The sequence below is a fragment of the Artemia sp. Qi Xiang Cuo genome, chromosome 17, assembly GCF_049724085.1.
Source record: "Artemia sp. Qi Xiang Cuo chromosome 17, ASM4972408v1, whole genome shotgun sequence".
NCBI classification, from domain to species: domain Eukaryota; kingdom Metazoa; phylum Arthropoda; class Branchiopoda; order Anostraca; family Artemiidae; genus Artemia; species Artemia sp. Qi Xiang Cuo.
This window is the reverse complement of record NC_142810.1, coordinates 31,657,794-31,678,394: the sequence shown is the minus strand read 5'-3', so window position 1 is coordinate 31,678,394 and position 20,601 is coordinate 31,657,794. Positions and strand designations below refer to the sequence as shown.

The 20,601-nt window shown below is 36.2% G+C and overlaps 1 protein-coding gene across 1 annotated transcript in view; it reads left to right on the top strand.

Moving 5' to 3' along the window:
* Window positions 1-20,601, top strand: part of LOC148942104 (uncharacterized) — a 124,263-nt gene that overhangs the window by 81,136 nt on the left and 22,526 nt on the right. Inside the window, exon 6 of the mRNA XM_089103588.1 lies at window positions 12,390-12,733. Within this exon, the coding sequence (XP_088959714.1) occupies window positions 12,390-12,733 (344 nt within the window). The remainder of the gene's footprint in view (window positions 1-12,389; window positions 12,734-20,601) is intronic.

Genomic DNA, 20,601 nt, shown 5'->3' with positions numbered 1-20,601 from the left:
AAAAATGGAGAAACACCTTCCAAAAGTCTACAGGAATGGGATTGTCTTGAGTGGGTAATTTTCAATGGAAGAGGTGGAGTGTATTTTTACATGAACACAACTTCAACCCTGCCCAGCCCCCCGCAATCAGAAATTAAATTATAAAAAAAAGGTTCTTCAGATGAAAGCAAGGAACAGCATCAAAACTTTAACCGGGTATAAATAGAATCTGTTTTCAAGGATTAAGGACTAATTAACTTTCGTGTTGCCAGTCAAAAGCTGTGAGCTTGATAAAAGTCCTTGATTATCGAAAAATGAAGAAACACCCTCCAACAGTCAACAGGAATGAGAGTGTCTTGAGGGGGAATTTTCCCTAGAAGAGGGGGAGGGTATTTTTACGTGAAAACAACTTCAACCGTGCCCAGCCCCCCGCATTTTTAACATTAAATGGCTGAAAAGTGTTTTCGGGGGGGATGGGTATTAGTCTCTCATAGGCGTGTGTTGTCTGAAACCTATAAAAATAAACTATTTCCGTAAAATCTGAGCTAATAAGGGTTTTGACCGTAAACTCTAGTTTTTTTTGTAAGAAAATTATGGAAAATAAAATTCTCTGGTTCAGGTGTGAAACTTAAGTCTATTTTTTGTTTGAAAAATAAAAATATATCTGAAAAATCTGAACTAGTAATTCAATATTTTTTTCATAAAAACAAACTTTTTTTAAAACTTCGAAATTTTTCAACTTTATTTATTTTTTTCTTTTTGTATATTTCTTAAAATGTCAAGATATGCTTAAGGTTCTAACAATTCTGCTCTATGATTTTTTAGAGACACGATGTGGCTTTCCAATTGGTATTCTATGACTGGTTATCGACACTACCTAGTCTATTGCATGTATTAAATCAGTACATGGGCGCCCATAAGCGGAATGCCCGGGGGGGGGCAAACTACGTCTAATTGCTACTTTTAATGCTAAATAATAGAAATCTCAGAACAAAAATATAAAAATAAAGGCAGCATCATTCAGTCAGGGGAGGGGGGCAAGAGCCCCCCCCTGCCCCCCATATGGGCGCCCATGAATCAGTATTTTTTACGCAGTGGAACGATAAACAAATAAGTCATATCTTTTAAAAAAAAAAGTCAAGATGGAACATTTTAATAGAGTGTGTTCACATAACAAGGTTATTGTAGCATTGAATGCCGACAAGGAGAAGTATTTAAACAAAAAAGTGAATATGGAACATTTTAATAGAGTGTGTTCACATAACAAGGTTATTGTAGCATTGAATGACGACAAGGAGAAGTATTTAAACAAAAAAGTGAAGAAGGAACATTTTAATAGAGTGTGTTCACATAACAAGGTTATTGTAGCATTGAATGCCGACAAGGAGAAGTATTTAAACAAAAAAGTGAAGAAGGAACATTTTAATAGAGTGTGTTCACATAACAAGGTAATCGTAGCATTGAATGCCGACAAGGAGAAGTATTTAAACTATGAAACAAGTACAAGTAGTAGCACTATCGGAAACGTATGCGTGCGTTGTTATGACAGTGATTTCTTTGGAGCACCTGAGAATTTCTATTATACAAATGCTGGATATGCGAAATTATCATTTCCAGAGATGATTACACTCAAAGAGAATGCTAACATAAAAATAATTGTTGATGATAGAGGACAACTCCTTGCTACTGCTGCAGGTAACACATTACCTACGGATACATCCAATCATCAGCTTTCGGGTATTAGCATTCAACGGAAGGCTAATAAAAGAAAGGCCTACTCTGCTACTAATATCATAAACCATATGTTGTTTACGTGCCAAAACGTTTACCTGTGTAAAAATAATCTGTTAATAGGCAGTGAAATTTTCAGAAAAATAAAAATGGCCTTGTCAGAAAATATCACTACGGAATATAAAGATGAAACGATGAAAAACAAAGCACCAGCAAACGTTACTGGCATTGATCAAACAGTCAATGAATCAAATAATACCAAAGACGAAAAACACATTGAGCCTGTCGATGACACACCATTAAAAATTGTGTATGACTCAAAATGGAGTAATGATTATTCTACTGATTACGAACTAAGAGAAGACAATAGCTATAGCATCAAGAGAGAACATGGTGAACCATTTTATGGAACAGATTCAAAATGTCAAAAGTTGTTCATTGATATTAATAATGTATAATATATATTTTTTGTATTAATATTCTACATGACATTATTTCATTAAAAATATACTATGCATTACATTGTTATGTGTTCATTATTTTTAGAGTAAGCTAGTATATCGAACGTTCGTTTTTCAAGCAGACTGTTTTTCGAGCCAAAAATAGACTAAAGTTTCAGATTTGAACCAGAGAATTGTATTTTCTATAGTTTTCTTACAAAAAACTAGAGTTTACGGCCAAAAACCCTTATTAGCTCAGATTAAATAGTTTTATTTTTCGATCTGAAAATAAACTAAAGTTTCAGATTTGAACCAGTGAATTGTATTTTCCATAATTATCTTAAAATAAATTTTCAAGGTTGTATAGGTGTGTTTAGACAAAATATATGAAACAAATAAAGAGATGGAACTTACAGACGAAAACAAAGACAAATTACCGAGTAAGGTCTACTGGTAATGCAAAAAATCTTTTGAAATCAATCCAAAACGAATAGAAAATTGACTTAAAAGTAGTATCTCCATAGGCACTTCCATAACACACATAAAGGGTATGCCTGAAGTATATTATTAATTATGTAAAGGTTGTTGTTACGTAATACTATAGGGGGTGTTTTTTCTTCGAGAATTCTTTGCTTGCTACGTAATTGTTTACTTATGAAAATGCTTTCTTCAAGACATTCTTCAAGACATTTTTCAAGACGTTTCGAGACATTTCCAAACGTTTTTTTTTTTAAACAATTTTCTTCAGATCTTTTCTTCAAGATTTCTTCAAGGCTTGTTTTTCAGGGCCCGCAAATCGAGTGGGGAACCCCCATATGTAACTGAGGATGACATATTGCGCATATGGATGTTACGTAATACTTAAGGGAATTTTTCTTTTTCTTTTGAGATATTTTTTCTTCATCGTTTTATTTCTTTTTCTTCAACTCAGGGGGAACTTTGTAATCAGTCATCAAATGTTTTTGTTCGGTGTAGGAATCGAACTTAAGACCAGAGATTTTCCCAACGGAATGACACTCTAGTTATATGAACTGGCAAGCAATTGTTATTATTATGTTCTAGGGAATATATTTAAGTGCTTGAAAATTCAAATGAAGCATCGAAAGAGTTGTCGTAGAAAATTCAAAAGGGCTCATTTGATTGAAAATTGAAAGAGCTAGTGCCCTTTTTAATAGCCAAAAGTGATCGGAAGGCAGCTAATACCCCTTCCACGCCCACGATTTCCCCAAACACATCCAGTCAAAATTATAAGATAGCCATTTTGTTCAACGTAGTTGAAATATCTGGAAATTATGTCTTTGATGATGACAACCCCCCCCCCCTCAGAGCCCTCAGGGCAAGGGTTGTAAGTTATACCCTGGGGGTTATACGGTTTTTATAGAAAGTTTTGTCGTAGAAACTTCATAAAAGGCTCAGTCGATTGGAAATTGAAAGGGATAGTGCTCTTTTTAATGATCAAAAGTGATTCTAGGGCAAATAACCCCCCTCTCACGCCCACTATTTCCCCAAACCCATCCAATCAAAATTTCGAGATAGTTATTTTGTTCAAGATAGTTGAAAGTTCTGGAAATAAGGTCTTGGAGGATGACCCCCCCCCCAGTCATCAGGGCAAGGGTGGTAATTATACCCTGGGGGCATATAAGGTATTTCTAGAAAGTGTTGTCGTAGAAACTTCATCAATGGCTCAGTCGATTGGAAATTGAAAGGGTTAGTACCATTTTTAATAGTTGAAAGGGATTGGAGGGCAACTAACCCTCCTCTCACACCCATCATTTCCTCAAACATATCCAATAAAAATTTTGAGATAGCCATTTTGTTTGACGTAGTTGAAAGGTCCCTAAGTTATGTCTTTGAGGATGACACTCCTCCCACAGCCCTCAGGGTAAGGGTTGTTAGTTATACCCTGGGGGCATATATTTTTTATATATAGAAAGCGTTGTCGTATAACCTTCAAAAAGGGCTCATTGATTGGAAATTGAAAAGGATAGTGCCCTTTTTAATATTTGAATGATTGGATGGCAACTAACCCCTTCTCACGGCCACCTTTTCGCCAAACATATCCAATCAAAATTTTGAGATCGCCAGTTTTTTCAACGTAGTTCAATGGTCCAGAAATTATGTCTTTGAGGGTGAACCCCCCCCCACAGCCCCAAAAGGTTGTAGGTTATGCCCTGGGGGAATATATAGTTTTTATAGAGAGTGTGATCGCAGAAACTTTAAATAGGGCTCGTTCAATTTGGAATTGAGAGGGCTAGTGCTCTTATTAATAGTCTAAAGCGATCGGAGGGTGAATGCGCCCCCCCCCACCCATCATTTCTCCAGACATTTCCGATCAACATTTAGATATAGCCATTTTGTTGAAGGTGGTGGAAGGGTCTGGAAATTATGTCTTTGAGTATGAACTCCCCCCCATAGAAAGCGTTCTTGTAAAAACTTCGAAAAGGGCTCAACGGATTGGAAATTAAGAGGGCTATTGCCCTTATTTGAAAGTAATGGGTTGGAGAATAAAACCCCTTTCCCCACGCCCATCATTTCTCCAAACATTCCCAATTAACATTCTGATATGGTCTTTTTGTTCAACGCAGTTTAAAGGTCTGAAAATTATGTCTTTGAGGATGACAACCCCCCCCCCCCCCTCCCCTAGCCGTCAGTACAGGGATCGTAAGTTGTGCACTTGGGGCATGTAAGGTTTTTATTGGAAGTTTTGTCGTAGTAGCCTAAAAAAGGGTTCATTCGATTAGAAATTGAGGGCTAGTGCCTTTTTTATTAGTCAAAAATGATCAGAGAGTAAATCCCCCCCCACGCCCATCATTTCCCCAAACACTTCCAACCAAAATTTTTAAATAGCCATTTTTTTTCAACGTATTTGAAAGGTATTGAAATTATGTCTTTAAGGATAACAAATCCCCCCAGACCTCAGGGCAAGGGTTGTAATTTAGGCCCTGGGGGCATATAAGATTTTTATGGAAAGAGATGTCATACAAACTTCGGAGGGGCTCATTGGATTGGTAATCAGATGCTCTTGTGCTCTTTTTAAGAGTCAAAGTCATTGGAGGGCAGCTACCCCCCCCCCCACATACACACACACACTTCGTATTGTTCTAAAATGCATCTAATAGAAATTTTAAGATAGCCATTCTATTCAAATAGTCTAAATATCATATAACAAAGCTTTTGGGGTTGAAACAAAACCCCAGAGATTAGAGGAAAGGGTTGTAAGTTATGGCCAGGGGATATTTAGGGTTCTTTTTATAGAAGGGGTAGTTCAACTTTAGAAGAGGCTCATTTGGTTGAAAATTGGAAGTTCTAGTTCCTTTTTAAGCGTCAAAAGTGATGAACGGAATTTACTCCCCCCCCCCCTTCTTCTACAACCCCTTTTTTCACTAAATGCATCTGATTGAAATTATGAGATAGCGATTTTTTTTTAAATAGTCCACAGAACATATAATAATATCTCTAGGAAATACACAACCCCCCCGCGCCTTGGGGATAGGTTTGTAAGTTATTTTATGTGGACATATAAGGTTTTTATTGAATGAGGCTTCTTTGATTTTCAATTTGAAGTTATAATGCATGTTTTAAGAGTCAGAGTGATTTGAGAGCAAACAGTCCCCCCCCCACCCTCCAAGCTCATCATTTTCCTTAACACCTCCAATCAAAATTTGGAGATAACAATACTGTTCATCGTAGTTGAAGGGTCCGGAAATTATGTCTGTGAGAAAGAACCCCCCCCCCTACAGCACTCAGGGCAAGGGTTGTAAGTTATGCCCTGGGGGCATATAAGGCTCTTATATTAAAGAATGGTCGTATATGCTTTGGAGGGGACTCATTATATTGGTAATCATAAGTTCTAGTGCCTTTTTAAGAGTCAAAGTGATCAGAGCGCAGCTACCCCTCCCCACACACACACAAACACCTTGTGTTTTCCTGGGATGTATCCAATAGATAATTTGAGACAGTAGTTTTATTCAAAATAGTCCAAATATCATGTAAAAAGGCTTTTGAGGTTGATACAAACCATCAGAGCCTGAGGACGAGGGTTCTAGTGCCCTTTTTAAGAGTCAAAGGGATCGGAGCACAGCTACTCCCACTCCCCAGACACACACAAACACGTCGTGTTTTTCTGAGATGTATCCAATAGATATTTCGAGACAGTACTTTTATTCAAAATAGTTCAAATACCATATTACAAAGCTTTTGAGGTTTATACAAAACCACCAGAGCCTGAGGGCCAGGGTTTTATGTTATGCCCCTGGGGCATCTAAGGCTCTTATAGAAGATATGGTTGTAAAAGCTTTAGAGGTGGCTCATTTGGTTAAATTTGGAAGTTTTAGTTCCCTTTTAAGAGCCAATAGTGATGGAGGTCAAGTAGCACTCCCCCCTAACTTAACCCCTTTTCACCAAATGCATCCGAGTGAAACTTTGCAACGGCAATTTTGTTCAAAATAGTTCAAAGACCATATAACAATGATTCCAGGGTTGGCATCATTACCCAGAGCCTTAAGTTGGGCAAGGGCTTTAAGTTCTAACCTGGGGGCATATAAGGTTTTTATCGAATGGGTGGCCGTGTTAAATTTAGATGGGTCTCATTTGATTTTAAATTGGAAGTTATAGTTCTCTTTTTAAGAGTCAAAGTGTTTTCAGAGAAACCCATCATTTCCCATAACAAATCTCTAAACAATGCTTTGAGACATCAATTTTTTCAGCATTGTTGAAAGGTTCAGTAATTATGCGTAGCAATTGTTTTAGCAGCAGCAATAGCATTAGTAGCAGTCTGCATATAACACCTTTTTTCCAACATCCCCTTCAACACATGATGAAATTTTTGACTTAATACGATCAACCGGTCCTGAAGCATTGCTGATACGTCCTCTTGACCATCTATATGGGCATAGTGTATTTTGATTTATTTCGATACAGTTACAATATTGCCCAAAATTTTCACCTTAATTCCTTTAGGTTTATTAGTTGTAGTAGTAGCACCAGTAAATATAGTATTAGCAGTAGGAGTAGAGTTAATAGTAGTAGTCTTAGTTTTAGGAGCAGTAGTAGTAGTAGCAGTAATAGTAATAGCAGTAGTAGTTGTAGGAGTAGAAACATTAGTATTATGATGCAAATATTGTCTTTTAGTTAGTTCAACATCCCCCACAACAAGCGTTGTAAGTTTTAATTTCACAAACGAAACTGTTCCTAAGATATTGGTGATATTTCCTTTTGACAACCTACATACGGATGGCAGGTTGTCATCCGTACAACAGAAATATCATAGGCAGCGCAATAGCGCTGCCTAAGTAAAGAACGATGTTGGCACAATGTATAATTATTTTTTTCTTTTGGAATAGGGCACTTCGTATCGAAGGAGTTGTCGTAGAAACTTCGAAAAGGGCTCATTCGATTGGAGATTGGAATGGCTAGTGCCCTTTTTAATAGTCGAAAGTGGTAAGAAGGCAACTAAAACCCCTTCCGCACCCACCATTTCCCCCAACACATCCAATCAAAATTTAGAGATAGCCATTTTGTTCAACGTAGTTGATTTCCAGATAGAAATGTGTTTTTAAGGAGGACAGTCCCCCCACAGCCCTCAGGGCAAGTAAGTTATGCCCTGAGGGCATATAAAGTTTTTATAGAAAGCTTTGTCGTAAAAACTTCAAAAAGGACTATTTGATTGGAAATTCAAAGGGCTAGTGCCCTTTTTAATCGTCAAAAGTGATTGAAGGGTAATTAACCCCCCTCACACGCCCATCTTTTTCCCAAACACATCCAATCAAAATTTTGAAATAGTAATTTTGTTCAACTTAGTTGAAAGTTCTGGAAATTAGGTCTTTGAGGATGACAACCCCCCCCCCCCTCACAGCCCTCAAGGCAAGGGTTGTAAGTTATGCCGTGGGGGCATATAAGGTTCTTATAAAAAAACGTTGTTATAGAAACTTCATAGAAACGTTTTTCTTATAGAAACGTTTTTATAGAAAGCATGGGCATATAAACTTCGGCGGGGCTCATTGGATTGGTAATCAGACGCTCTTGTGTTCTTTTTAAGAGTCAAAGTGATCTGGGGTAGCTACCCCCCCCCCCCCACACACACACGTCGTATTGTCCCGAAATGCATCTAATAGAAATTTTTAGATAGCTATTGAATTCAAAATGGTCTAAATATCATTTAACAAGGCCTTTGGGATTGAAAGAATCCCCAGATATTAGAGGCAAGGGTTGTAAGCTATTCAATGGGGGCATACAAGGTTTTTATAGAAAGAGCTGGCGTAGAAACTTCAAAAAGAGCTCATTCGATCGGAAATTGAAATGGCTAGAGCCCTTTTTAATAGTTGAAAATGATTGGAGGGCCACTAACCCCCTCTCACGCAAATCATTTCCCCAAACACATACAATCAAAGTTTTGAGATAGCCATTTTGTTCAATGTAGTTCAAAGTTCTGGAAATTATGTATTTTAGGATGACCATTCCCCCAGAGCCCCCAGGCCAAAGGTTTTGAGTTATACCCTGGGGGCATATAAGGTTTGTATAGATAGTGTTTTCCTAGGAACTTCAAAAGGGGCTCATTCAATTGGAAATTGAGAGGGCTAGTGCCCTTTATAATAATCGTAAATCGAAAATAAGAGTCAAACTCAAAAGAGCAGAAATTAATATGAGTAGGGTTCTAAGCCCCAAGCTTTATAAAAGCCGGAATATAAATTGTACTTTACTGAAAAAAATTCTTTTAAATATTTTCACTTTTCCAACTTTAAGAAATCAATTAAGATTTTAAGGAATAAATATCAGCATATCTATATTAAAGTGACATTGCAGATTTTTTAAAGTAAATTCATTTGAATTTTTTTAGTAAAGTACAATTTATATTCTGGTTTTTATAAAGCTTGGGGTGTAGAACCCTATTCATATGAATTTCTGCTCGTTTTGAGTTTGACTCTTATTTATATTAATTTCTGTTTGTTTTGAGTTTCATTTATTATTGATACTTATTTGTGGTAGTTGTATTGGTAGATTATTTGATTCTATTTTTGTTCATTTTGGTTTAATGGAGTTCTTTGTTTTCTTTTTTAATAAATGTATATCTCATATCTCATATCTAATTAAAACTTATTTTGTTCTCTAAAAGCAAGAATATAAATTGTACTTTACTGAAAAAATTCTTTTAAATGTTTTCACTTTTATAACTTTAAGAAATCAAAAATTAAATAATATTTTAAGGTATAAATGTCAGCATATGTATATTAAACTGACAATGCACTTTCATTTGAATTTAGAAAGCATAGGGGTTTTGAACCCTACTCATATTAATTTTTGCTCGTTTTGAGTTAGACTGTTATTTCTTTTAATTTCTTTTCGTTTTTGATTTAATTTATTTATTGATACTGATTTGTGGTAGTTGCATGCTCGGTAGATTATTCGATTCTTTTTTTGGTCATTTTTGGTTCAATGGAGTTCTTTTTTTTTTTGAAAAACTTACTTAGTGGAAAAAGTTTTTTTAAACTAATTACCTGAAAACCAGGCGTTTTTTCATAACAATCTGGTCCAAAAAGAAATTTCCGATGAGGAATACGAATTCCCTAAGAATGTTTGGACAAAATTCAATTTCCATTATTTATAAGATTACGCATCATTATATTTTGCTACAGACCTTCTTATGCTAGCAGATGTTTTTATGGAATCCAATGCCACGATTCTTGATCTCTATAATTTTGAACCAAACTGCTACTTAAGCACTACCTACCTCGTTTGCAACATAATGTTAAAAATCTATTTATGGAGGTTTAGTTTTCACAACGACCGTTACTTAAAATGCTATCACTTTGGGGAAAGTATGACTTACGGGCTGTGTCTAGACGTGAATGCCCTTTACGTGCAATGTATGCCGACTTTCCGAATGCCAATATGGGAGTACAAGTTTCTAGAGCCCTCGGAATACCCCGATTATAAAACTTTCTGAAGATAACGATGAATATGGAAAACCTTGTAAAGGCTTTCCTGCCTGTTTCCCGAGAGAAAATTAACTTTGAAGATTTATCCCCCTATAATCAGAGAGGATGAAACAACAAAATGTGCCTTGGACGTTCGAGGACAAGTTAGTCACTTTTTTAAATTATAAGAAAATTATTATTTTGCGTAATGCAAATCAAAAATGGGACATGAATCATGATTCTAGAGTCAATAAAATACATAGGAAAAGAGCACAAACTACTTCGAAGACAAAAAGCAAGCTTTTTAAACAATTTGATAATCAAATCTTGGGGAAGTCATTGGAATAGAAACAGAAAAGAATGAAATGTAATGTAGTAAAAGATTTGACTGAATTACAATGCACGACGAAAGACTTAAATTTCAGATCTTTCACAATAATTTCTGAAAATATATCTCTTATACTTAGGAAAAAAGACATGTTTTCCTAAAAAAATATTGAAGCTGGCACGGCTATCCTTTCCATTTCTAAAAAAATATTAGCTCATTCTTCTGGGACCATTTGGTTAAACGTTATTCGTCTCTAAACGGGGACGAATGGATATAGTTATGCTACATTGATACTGACTTGTTATTTTTGTACAATCCAATCCATGAAACTAAGTCAATACTATTATGAACAAGTCAATAGTATTTTTGTTGGAATAGAATATCAAACATAGGTATTACTTTCTATCTTCTTTAAACTTTCTCGAAAGATATAAATATAAACAAGTAACTTTTTTCCACAGGAGTTTTCTTTAACATATTTTTTAGTTTCTGCTGGCTAAGGGGCTTATAAAAGGGAGGTTGTAAACCTTTGGTTAAGGGTCTTTAACCACGAAGACCATAATGATGTGCTTAGTGTGCTTCCCAGTTATCCAGCTCAAGAACTCGCCCTATGACAATTAACGATGAAGTTAAGCTATGCAAAACTTCCACGTCAAAAGCATTTCACCTTTTTTGATGATGCGGGGCTCAAAACCTTCAGTTAAGAGTTTAGGACCATTATAAATCAATCGGCTATGTTGCAATTTGAAATTTCCGATATGTTGATACTCTTTGGGCGGAAATTTGAGTTTTTCTGCACAAAATAGCAAAAAAGACGGGGGGGCTGAATAACCTCCAGTTTAGGGTTATAGACCGTGTCAAAGTGATTGGCCTTCCAAGAATTAGCATTTCCTGTTATTTTGAGCATCTTTGGAAAAAATCATGTTTTGGAGCACAAAATGGTAAATTATGCCATTTGGCTGTGGCGTGATCTCTCTTGTCACTTTATAAGGTCATCATCTGCTGACAGATTATCAAAAACCTGAGCAATACCTACAGTATTCACATCATTATCAGCTGCTGACTTCTGAGTAAACACGGAAGTCACCCTTGTCACACTTTACAGCCGTTTTTCAAGATGGTAAATTTTCAAACAATTTTTTAAATGACAGTGGTAAGACCATGGCTCTATTAAACTTGGCATTCCCTGGCACTCTGACCCACTATGAGGAGAAAATGATGTTTTGTTGCAAAAAATGTCAGAAAATCCCACACTGCTGTGCTTTTTCAAGGTGGGGAGCTCAATACTTACTATCCAGGGTTTCAGACCATGAAAAATCGATTGGCTATTTTATAATTTCCATTTTTTATCGTTTCAACTCTCTTTGGAGAAAGTTAATTTATTGTGCTATAAAATGGTAAGAAACACCTCCTTGCTGTGGCACTGTCTCCTATTTTATTTAAAAAAAGACATTAGATATTACGACTTTATTTCAAAAGAGCCTTCTCCCCATATTTGGAGACCACTGGCTCAATGTTTGAAACTGTAATTTTCTTTTTTAGTGGGTTTTTGAACATGGTGACTCGAATAGTGAATTCTCCCTTTCCATGCGATGCCATTTTCGAGGTATTTCAGGGTCTTTCTCAAAATCACCATAAATTCAATTTTGCAATATACTTTTGCCCTTAATATTCATCGAATCATTAGCTACCATTTCGTTATCAGCTTCTATTGGCGAACTTTTCACATCAGTCAGTTTTCTTAAAACACGTTTTGAAGCTTTCAGTCTCTAGGCCTATAGGCTGTGGTTCGCTCTGAACTAGGTTATGGTAATGGCACAATAGAAAATAATGCTTTTATGATTTGGATCTCTTTATGTGTTTTTATTAAAGTTTGATTCACAGTCTCAAAAAATTTAAGCTGGGCTTAATATATTAACACAAAACAGTCATGAATACTTTCACCGTTCTTACCTTCGTGTGGGGAAGAAACTGCTGACATTTTTTTTTATTTTTTAGGATCTCAAGTTGATACACCAGTCTTCACTTCCAGTTGCTGCTCCAGATAAACTTCGCATATCACCTTCGAAGCCAACTGAGATAAATGTAGTAACAGTTACCTCTGCTAATGAAGAAGATACTGTAATATACGTAACAAATAGAGAACCAGGAGCTGCAACTGACCTAGCTGAAGAAAAAACGAAATTTACAAAGAAACAGTCAATTTTGGCAAGGTCGAGAGCTCTATTTTCGAGAAGAAACTCGTCGTTCGGCAAAAGTCAGGACTCAGAGTCAAACTATTCATACTCAAGTACAATTGCTAAAAGCTTTGAAAGCCTTGCCAGTCCAGATCAAAACCAAAAGTAAGCTACCAATACTTTATTATTGAGATCATATAAAAGATACATCCTTTAAAAAGGTAACTTTCAAAAGAATTTGGGAAAATCGTAAATATTTTAGATATTTGTACACAACTTTATTTTAAGAATCGTTAGTTTAAACTGCTCTGTATAATCATATAGGCCTTGAGGGAGAACAGTCTAAATTAAACGGCCGCTTAGAGTTCATGATGAAAATAAAAACTGCATGTATATACTTACTTAATAGTTCTTTTTTCTGATCAAAATTTTATTAATAGGTTTATCAATAGGTATAATAGGTTTAATAATTTGTTACATAAGCATCTAAAGCGTCATCTGTGAAAATGCATTCACAGTGCCTAAAGTGTGGCACGAATTTTCATTATCTGTAGATCCTAATGTCAGATTTTTAACACTAAAAAGAAAATTTTCATACCAAGGCCAGCTTTACATGTCCTAAGTATTTTTCTTGTGTGCAAGAGACTTCATAGACCTTTATATGATTGCCAGTGGTCGTATGGGTCCGTGGGTATTATGTTCTTGAGGCCCGATCTAGCTCGTTCCTCTTTTATAGTCCATATTCGACAACTGGTTTTGCTTGTATTTGTAATGTTGTATCATAGGCAGCACAACAGTGCTGCCGAAGTAAAGAACGATGTGGGCACAATATATTATTTTTTTTTTCCGATCAAGGCACTTCGAATAGAACGATTTGCTGTAGAAACTTCGAAAGGGGCTCATTCGATTGGAAATTGAAAGTTCCAGTGCTCAATTTAAGACTCAAAACCGATTAGAGGGCAAACCAGCCCCCTCCCCCCCGCCTCCGAACCCAATCGTTTCCCCAAACATGTCTAATGAAAATTTTTAATTAGCCGTTTTTTTCAGCATAGTTGAAAGGTCCAGTAATTATGCCCTTTGGGATAACAACCTCCCCCCAACAGCCCTCAGGGCAGGGGCTGTGGGCACTAATACCCAAAGTACAATGACGCTAGTACAATTAAGGCTGCGCGTATGAAGGTGAAAATTTGACATAATATCAAGGGGGAATTCGAACTAAATCAAATCACACTTCGTACATGCAGATTGTCAAAAGGGCGTGTTTCAAGAACGAAATTTGGTATTAAGCTAGAAGTTTCAGAGAATGATTAAAGGGGAGATCAATTAACAAAAAGGTAATATGTGCATGCCATTGCTAACACAACTGCCACTGCTACTTTTACCAATACTCCTACTACTGCCACTAAGCAGCTCCAACTACTACTTCAATTGCAACAAATTGTAAGGCCTAAAGTATTCATATGAAAAGGGCGTCAAAAGGTGGTTGAAAGGACTCATCAGCAATATATTTAGAACGTATTACCGCATCAATATGAAACTTCCATGGCATCATGAGGAGGATGTTCAACTGACCAAACGGCAAAATGCACATTCTATTACTGTTATTAATACTGCTGCTACCATTGTTTTTGCTACTACTAATACTAATACTGCTACTACTTGTCCTATTACCAAAACCACTACTTTGATACCAGTACAATTAAGGCTAAGTTTATGAGATAAAAATTTGAGAGAATGTTCGGGACAAATTTTACCCAAATCAAAAGACACTACGTACATTCACATTGTCAAAAAGGCGTATCTCAAGTAGTGATTTGGAAATTAAGTTGTAACATTCAGAGAATACATAAAGTGGAAGACCAATCGTCCAAAAGACAGCATGTGCACGCAACTACTAAAACTAATATCACTGCTACATTTGCTAGTTCTACTATTACTATTACTCCAACTACTACTTTTATTGAAAGTACTTTTAACGCTAATACCGTTAAGATAAAAATTTCAAGAAGTATGTGAGGTATAAACTGAAAATTCCAGGAAGAATACAAGAATATACCGATTATCAAAAGAATATATCGGCAATGTCATTGCAATGGCTAATTGTCTTAAGTTGCAACTTCCAGGACTTAATAAGAGGGATGTTCAACTGACCAAAAGGCAATAATTTAATAGTACTGTTCCTACTAATACTAGTACTATTAATACTAATACTAGTGCCAATAATACTAATAATAGTACTGTGACTCTTATTACGAATATGACCAGGGGTATGAAGGTGAAATCTGCAGGAAATTCCTACGGGAAGGTGAACTGAATCACATCAGGTGGTCTGTATGCTGGTTGTCAAAAGGGTATATCAGCAATATCTTAGGAACAGTTTTGTGCGTGAAGTTGAAACTCAAAGGGTGTGTTTTGGGGGATGTTGAACTAACCAAAAGACAATATTTATATCCTAATGCGACTGCTACTCATAGTACTACTGCTACTAAAGCTAAGGCTAGTACTAATAATTTTACTGCTTATATTACAGCTGCTTTTACTATTACTACCTGTTCCACTTCTACTGCTGCTAAAGCTAAGGGTATTAAGGCGAAAATTTTAGGCAATATTGAAACTGTGTGAAACTAAATACAAACAGACTATGCCCGCACAGGTTGACGCGAGGACGGTATCAGCAATGCCTCAGGAACGGCTGATGGTGTTAAGTTAAAACTTTAATCGTGTATTGAAGCGGACGTTGAATAAAACCAAGGTAATATATGTATGCTGCTATTAATGTTGCTACTGCTACTATAATTTTTGCTGTTACACAAGTGAAGGCCCTTTTTAATATTCGAAAGTGATCCGAGGGCAACCACCCTTTCAATGCCTTTCCCCAAAAAAATATGTTCGAATAAAATTTTGAGATAGCCATTTTATTCAAAACAGTCTAAAGTTCAATGCCTCCGGAGTTAGCCACCCCCTCCGTCCCGCAGCATCTAGTGTTGCATGCAAGTTGCTCATTGTTAAAATTAGTTGTTTTATTTTATTAATAAAAGAGGGAATGTTTGATCTTGGGTCTTCAAAGCAGCTCAGAGTATTAAGGTGGAACTTTAAGGAAATGTTCATAGGGATGCCAAATACAATCAAAGCACACATTGTCTTTGCTGTTTGTGTAAGGGGAATATCAGCAATATCTAAACAATTGCGGAATGTATTATCTTGAAGTTTCAATGCACGTCGAGGGGGAACTGAAGAGTGATTGAAGTGCAAACAGCCACCCCCCTCCTTGCCCTTTTTACCTTCCATTTCTCCTCAACAATGGTCAAGATTTTGCAATTGTCATTTTGTTCAAACTTGTGAAAAGGTCTTATAGCTATGCCTCCAGGGATACCATTCCCCCCACAGTTCCACGGCAAGGATTGTAAACTATGCAATTTATCCATTACTTACATAAGGGATTTATCATTAAGAAAAGGGGAAATCTTGGGGGTATGTTAAACTAAATCAAAAGGCAGTATCTGCATCCAATTTATCAAAAAGGTAAATCCGCAATATCTGAAGACCGACTGAGTCTGTTAAGATGAAACTTTCAAGACATGTCGAGGGGGATGTTTTAATGTGGCTGGAGGGCTGCCAGCTCCCCTCCCATGCCTTCTTTAGTGTCCTTTTTTTCCAAAAGCTTTCGATTGAAATTTTGAAATACCCATCTTGTTCAAAATAGTCTAAAGGTCAAATAACTGGGACTTTGGTATTGTCATAACACTTCAGAGCTTTTGAGGGGAATGCCAAGCACAATCAAAACATACTATGTGAATTCTAGTTATCAAAATGGCTAATAAGCAATATCTAAGGAAAGGTTAAGGATATTAAGTTGAAACTTACATGGTATGTTAAGGGGGATTTTTGAAGTGATTGGAGAGCTTCAAAGCCCCTTGGCCTTTTCAGATACCCTCTCCCCTCAATACTGATACAATTTCAAAAATACATTTCTTTCAAAACAGGCAAAAGGTCTAGTAACTATTCCTTAGGGGATGCAATGCCCCCCAAAGCCCCCAAGGGCAAGGATTAAAAATTATACACCTTATTTTTTTAATTACGAAATTTATCGTTAGGAAAAGGGGGAATGTGGTATTCTGAGCATGTCGTGTTCGAAAAGGTTGTTGTTGGAGTCTGTGCCCCTTATTATCAGATAAATGGCCCTTTTCTCTCATTCATATATTTACGTATAATATAGCTTTTATTTGAACCTTAAACTCTCTTAGAGGCTAGCCTGAGTTTAAAAGTAATGTTTTCGCAAGAGGAAATAATTTGTTTGAATTTAAGTTCTGTTTTAGTTCTCTCACATGCTCATTGATTTATAATTTTGGGATAAGGTAAATTCAATTTTGGGTTCTATTGGATGGTTTAGCCGACGCCGTCATGTTATAGTCAAAGAGTTAAACTTACCTTTTTTGCTTATATGTGTTTAGTTAATGTGTTTAGTTTCTGTTTAGGGTCCTGTTTACAGTCGGTAGAATCGCCAGGGAATTTCCCCGGGGGAATTTTTCAAAGAGGAAAATTTTCCGGAGGATTTTCAGCGGGGGTGAACGCATTTCCCCGGGGCAAATTTTCAAGGGGAAATTTCCGCGGGGGGAATTTCCTGAATACGGGTTCATTTCTCTTTATATGTACTAAAGGGAAAGGCTGAAAAACTCACAGGCAGAGTTTTGGTTATTGAAGATTTGAGCCTTCAGGTAAATTTTGGAATTAGTCGGGCAAAAGGAAATAGATTCAAGTCGGCCTGTAGTACATCTACTAATGGCAGCTCAAGTAGCAACTTCCAGCAATATCTAAGCCAACTCGAGCCAACGCAGTTGGCTTCAGTTCTATGCTGAAGCCAACTTGGGTAATTGGCTTCAGTTCTATACTTATTGTTTTTTGTTTTTTTTTTTCAACAGTCTTGGTTATGATGTTTCGATACTATGAGAAAGGGGAACATTCATCTCAAAATAAGGATGGTTTTCCGTAAAGCTTATATTATATTCTAGTCTTCAGAGGGAATGGGTAGCGTCAGTCCCATTCATCTTAGTTTCTGCTCGTTTTGTGTTTGACTCAATTATTTATTGTAATTTCTTTTCGTTTCGGTTTTCATTTATTTATTGATTGTTATTTTTTTCCGTAGTTTTGAGCTTGGAAAATTCTTTGACTTTGTACCTGCTCATTTTGGCTTAATATAGCTCTTCCTTTTAGTTCGAAAAACTTATTCCGTGGAAAGTTTTTTTTAATTAATCTGTGAATAAAAGAACTATAGTCTTTATGAGGATTAGTGCCATGTATTTATTGTATACCTAATTTATTGCACAATATCTTATCCTAGATTCTTATATTCCCCAAGGAAAAGAGAAAACTCAAATTTTTAGCTGATTATACCAGCTAAGTGAAGTGCTTCGTTTTTGACAGAGTTGGCCAACACATCAAGGTTCAAGAATTTTGATAATTTTCTTTAGAGTCCCTTGACCTCTTAGGAACGACTGTTAAAACACATAGGCCGTTGAACTGGGATAAGAGGCTTCAATGAAGCACTAAAAAACTTTAGGGTAAAGACTGACAGCTTGAGGAGGGGATGGCACTTCTCATAATACACTTGATTTTTCATCATTTTAAGTTATAATGTCGATTCAAACTTTCAGTTAAAAGCTTTTTTATTTATTATTAATAAGGCTTACTGTTTAAATTATCAGTGTTAGCATACTATATCAATTAAAAAAATGCTTAGTTTTCTACGAAAAGCAAGGATGGAAATGAACTCAGTAGGAAAATTAATGTTTTACAGATCACTCTCTGGTTTGGTGTTACATTTATGTATTACCACAAATAATAAATGTTCTGACACTACAAAGAGAAAAACCAATATCAGCAGCACTCGACCAGTAAACTTGAAACTTCTTTCATGAATAGAAACCACCGAAGTAACTAACAGAAAAGAATCTTTTATATTTTCCTTCAAGATTAGAAATCTTTCAGCCTAAGAAAAGGGAAACAACAAGACGAATAGGAATCGAGGGACTCTTTTTTGTATTAAACGCTGTCGAAACAAGCGGTGATGACTTTGTAAGAGGATTATTATCTGACTTCTTTATTTACTCTTTTCTTTAACGGAAATGAAAAAAAAACTTAAAATGGGAAGTAAATTGTCTTTTGTAATTATTTTATAAGCATCGAACGAAAATATTTTGTTTTGTGCACTCAGATGTACACAATAGGGACTTGTTCCTTACCTTCTTGCACCACTTTACAAAACAGAAGCAGACAATTTCGTGGTTTCTGGATTAGCTTGCTAGCTAAAAGATATACACATCACTGGATCTACCTTTTACTGCTCTTTGTAAGTGCATGCTACCCTTGTAAATGCACCCATCCCCCCTAATGGGCCCAGATATGACCATAGACTATTATAAAATATTGCTGGTTTTATGGGTAGTCCAAGGCTATATACAAAACCTTGCTGATTTTATGTGGTTTTTTCCTTGAATTGCTTCTATTTGGCATTATGAACTAACCATTGATGAGACATAAGCACCAAAAATTAGACAGATCATCAAAATCAGCGAAGTTTTGTATATGAACTAGGACCATATCCAGACTTTCTAGGAGGAGGAGAGGGGGCTGAAACACATTTGCGAGGGTAGCAACTAGTATATTTGGAAAAGGGGTAGTGAACCAGTGGAGCAGTATATTCATATTTTTGCTAGTAAATTAATCGAAGAAACCGAAGTGTTAACTGTTAAAGTATTGTTAAAGTATTAAACGAACTGTTACTGTTACGAACTGTTAAAGTACTAAAAAACAACCACTGCGTCAATATCTAGGTCAAGGCACGAGCTAGAGTTTAGTTCATGAATTAAATGACAAAAACTAAATTCCAGTGGTGTTGAAACATGAAAATATCAAAGTGCATAACCGATTTTATGAGATTAATCATAGGCAGCGCATTAGCACTGCCTTAGTAAAGAGCAATGTAGGCACAATGCATTTTTTAGGGGGTTTTTCAGTTCGTTTTGGAACAGGGCACATCTTACAAAAGGAGTTGTCGTAAACACTTCGAAAAAGGCTCATTCAATTAGAGATTGAAAAGACTAGTTTAATAGTCAAAAGTGATTGAAGGGCAATTAGCCCCCCCTTGCAAATCATTTCCCTAAACACATCCAATGAAAATTTTGAGATAGCCATTTTGTTCAGCGTAGATGACAACCTCCCTAAAGCCCACAGGGTAGGGGTTGTAAGTTTTGCCCTGGGGGCATATAAAGTTTTCATTGAGTTCAAGTTCGAGTTCTAGTGCCATTTTGTTTCTTTTTTAGACCAGGGCACTTCGTACAGAAGGAGATGTCGTAAAAACTTCGAAAGGGGCTCATTTGATTTGAAACTGCAAATACTAGTGCACTTTTGAATAATCGAAAGTGATTGGAGGGCAACTATCCCCCCCACGAGAATCATTTCCCCAAACACATCCAATTAAAAATTTGAGATAGCCAATTTCTTCAGCGTAGTTGAAAAGTCTGGAAATTATGTCTTTAAGGATAAAACCCCCTCCCCCCCCCCCAGCCCTCAGGGTAAAGGTTGTAAGTTGTACCTTGGGAATATATAAGGTTCCTATAGAAAAGATGGTCGTATAAACTTGACTCACTGGATTGGTAATCAGAAGCTCTACTGCCCTTTTTAAGAGTCAAAATGATTGGAGGGTAGGTACCCTTCCCCCCCCCCTGTCGTATTTTCTCCAAATGTATCTGATCAAAATTTTCAATAGCAATTTGTTCAAAAAATCGTCCAAAGATCACATAACAAGGCTTTTTGGGTTGACACAACCCCCCATAGTCTGGGGGCAAGGGTTGTAAGTTTTTATAGAAAAAAAAGATCGCGTGAACCTTAGACGAGGCTCATTTGATTTAAAATGTATTGTTCTAGTTTCCTTTCAAGAATCAAAAGTGATGAAAGGCAACCAAAACCAAAATAGATTTTAAATATTTTCACCTTTATACTTTAATAAATGAAAATTATCAAAACTTTTAGAAATA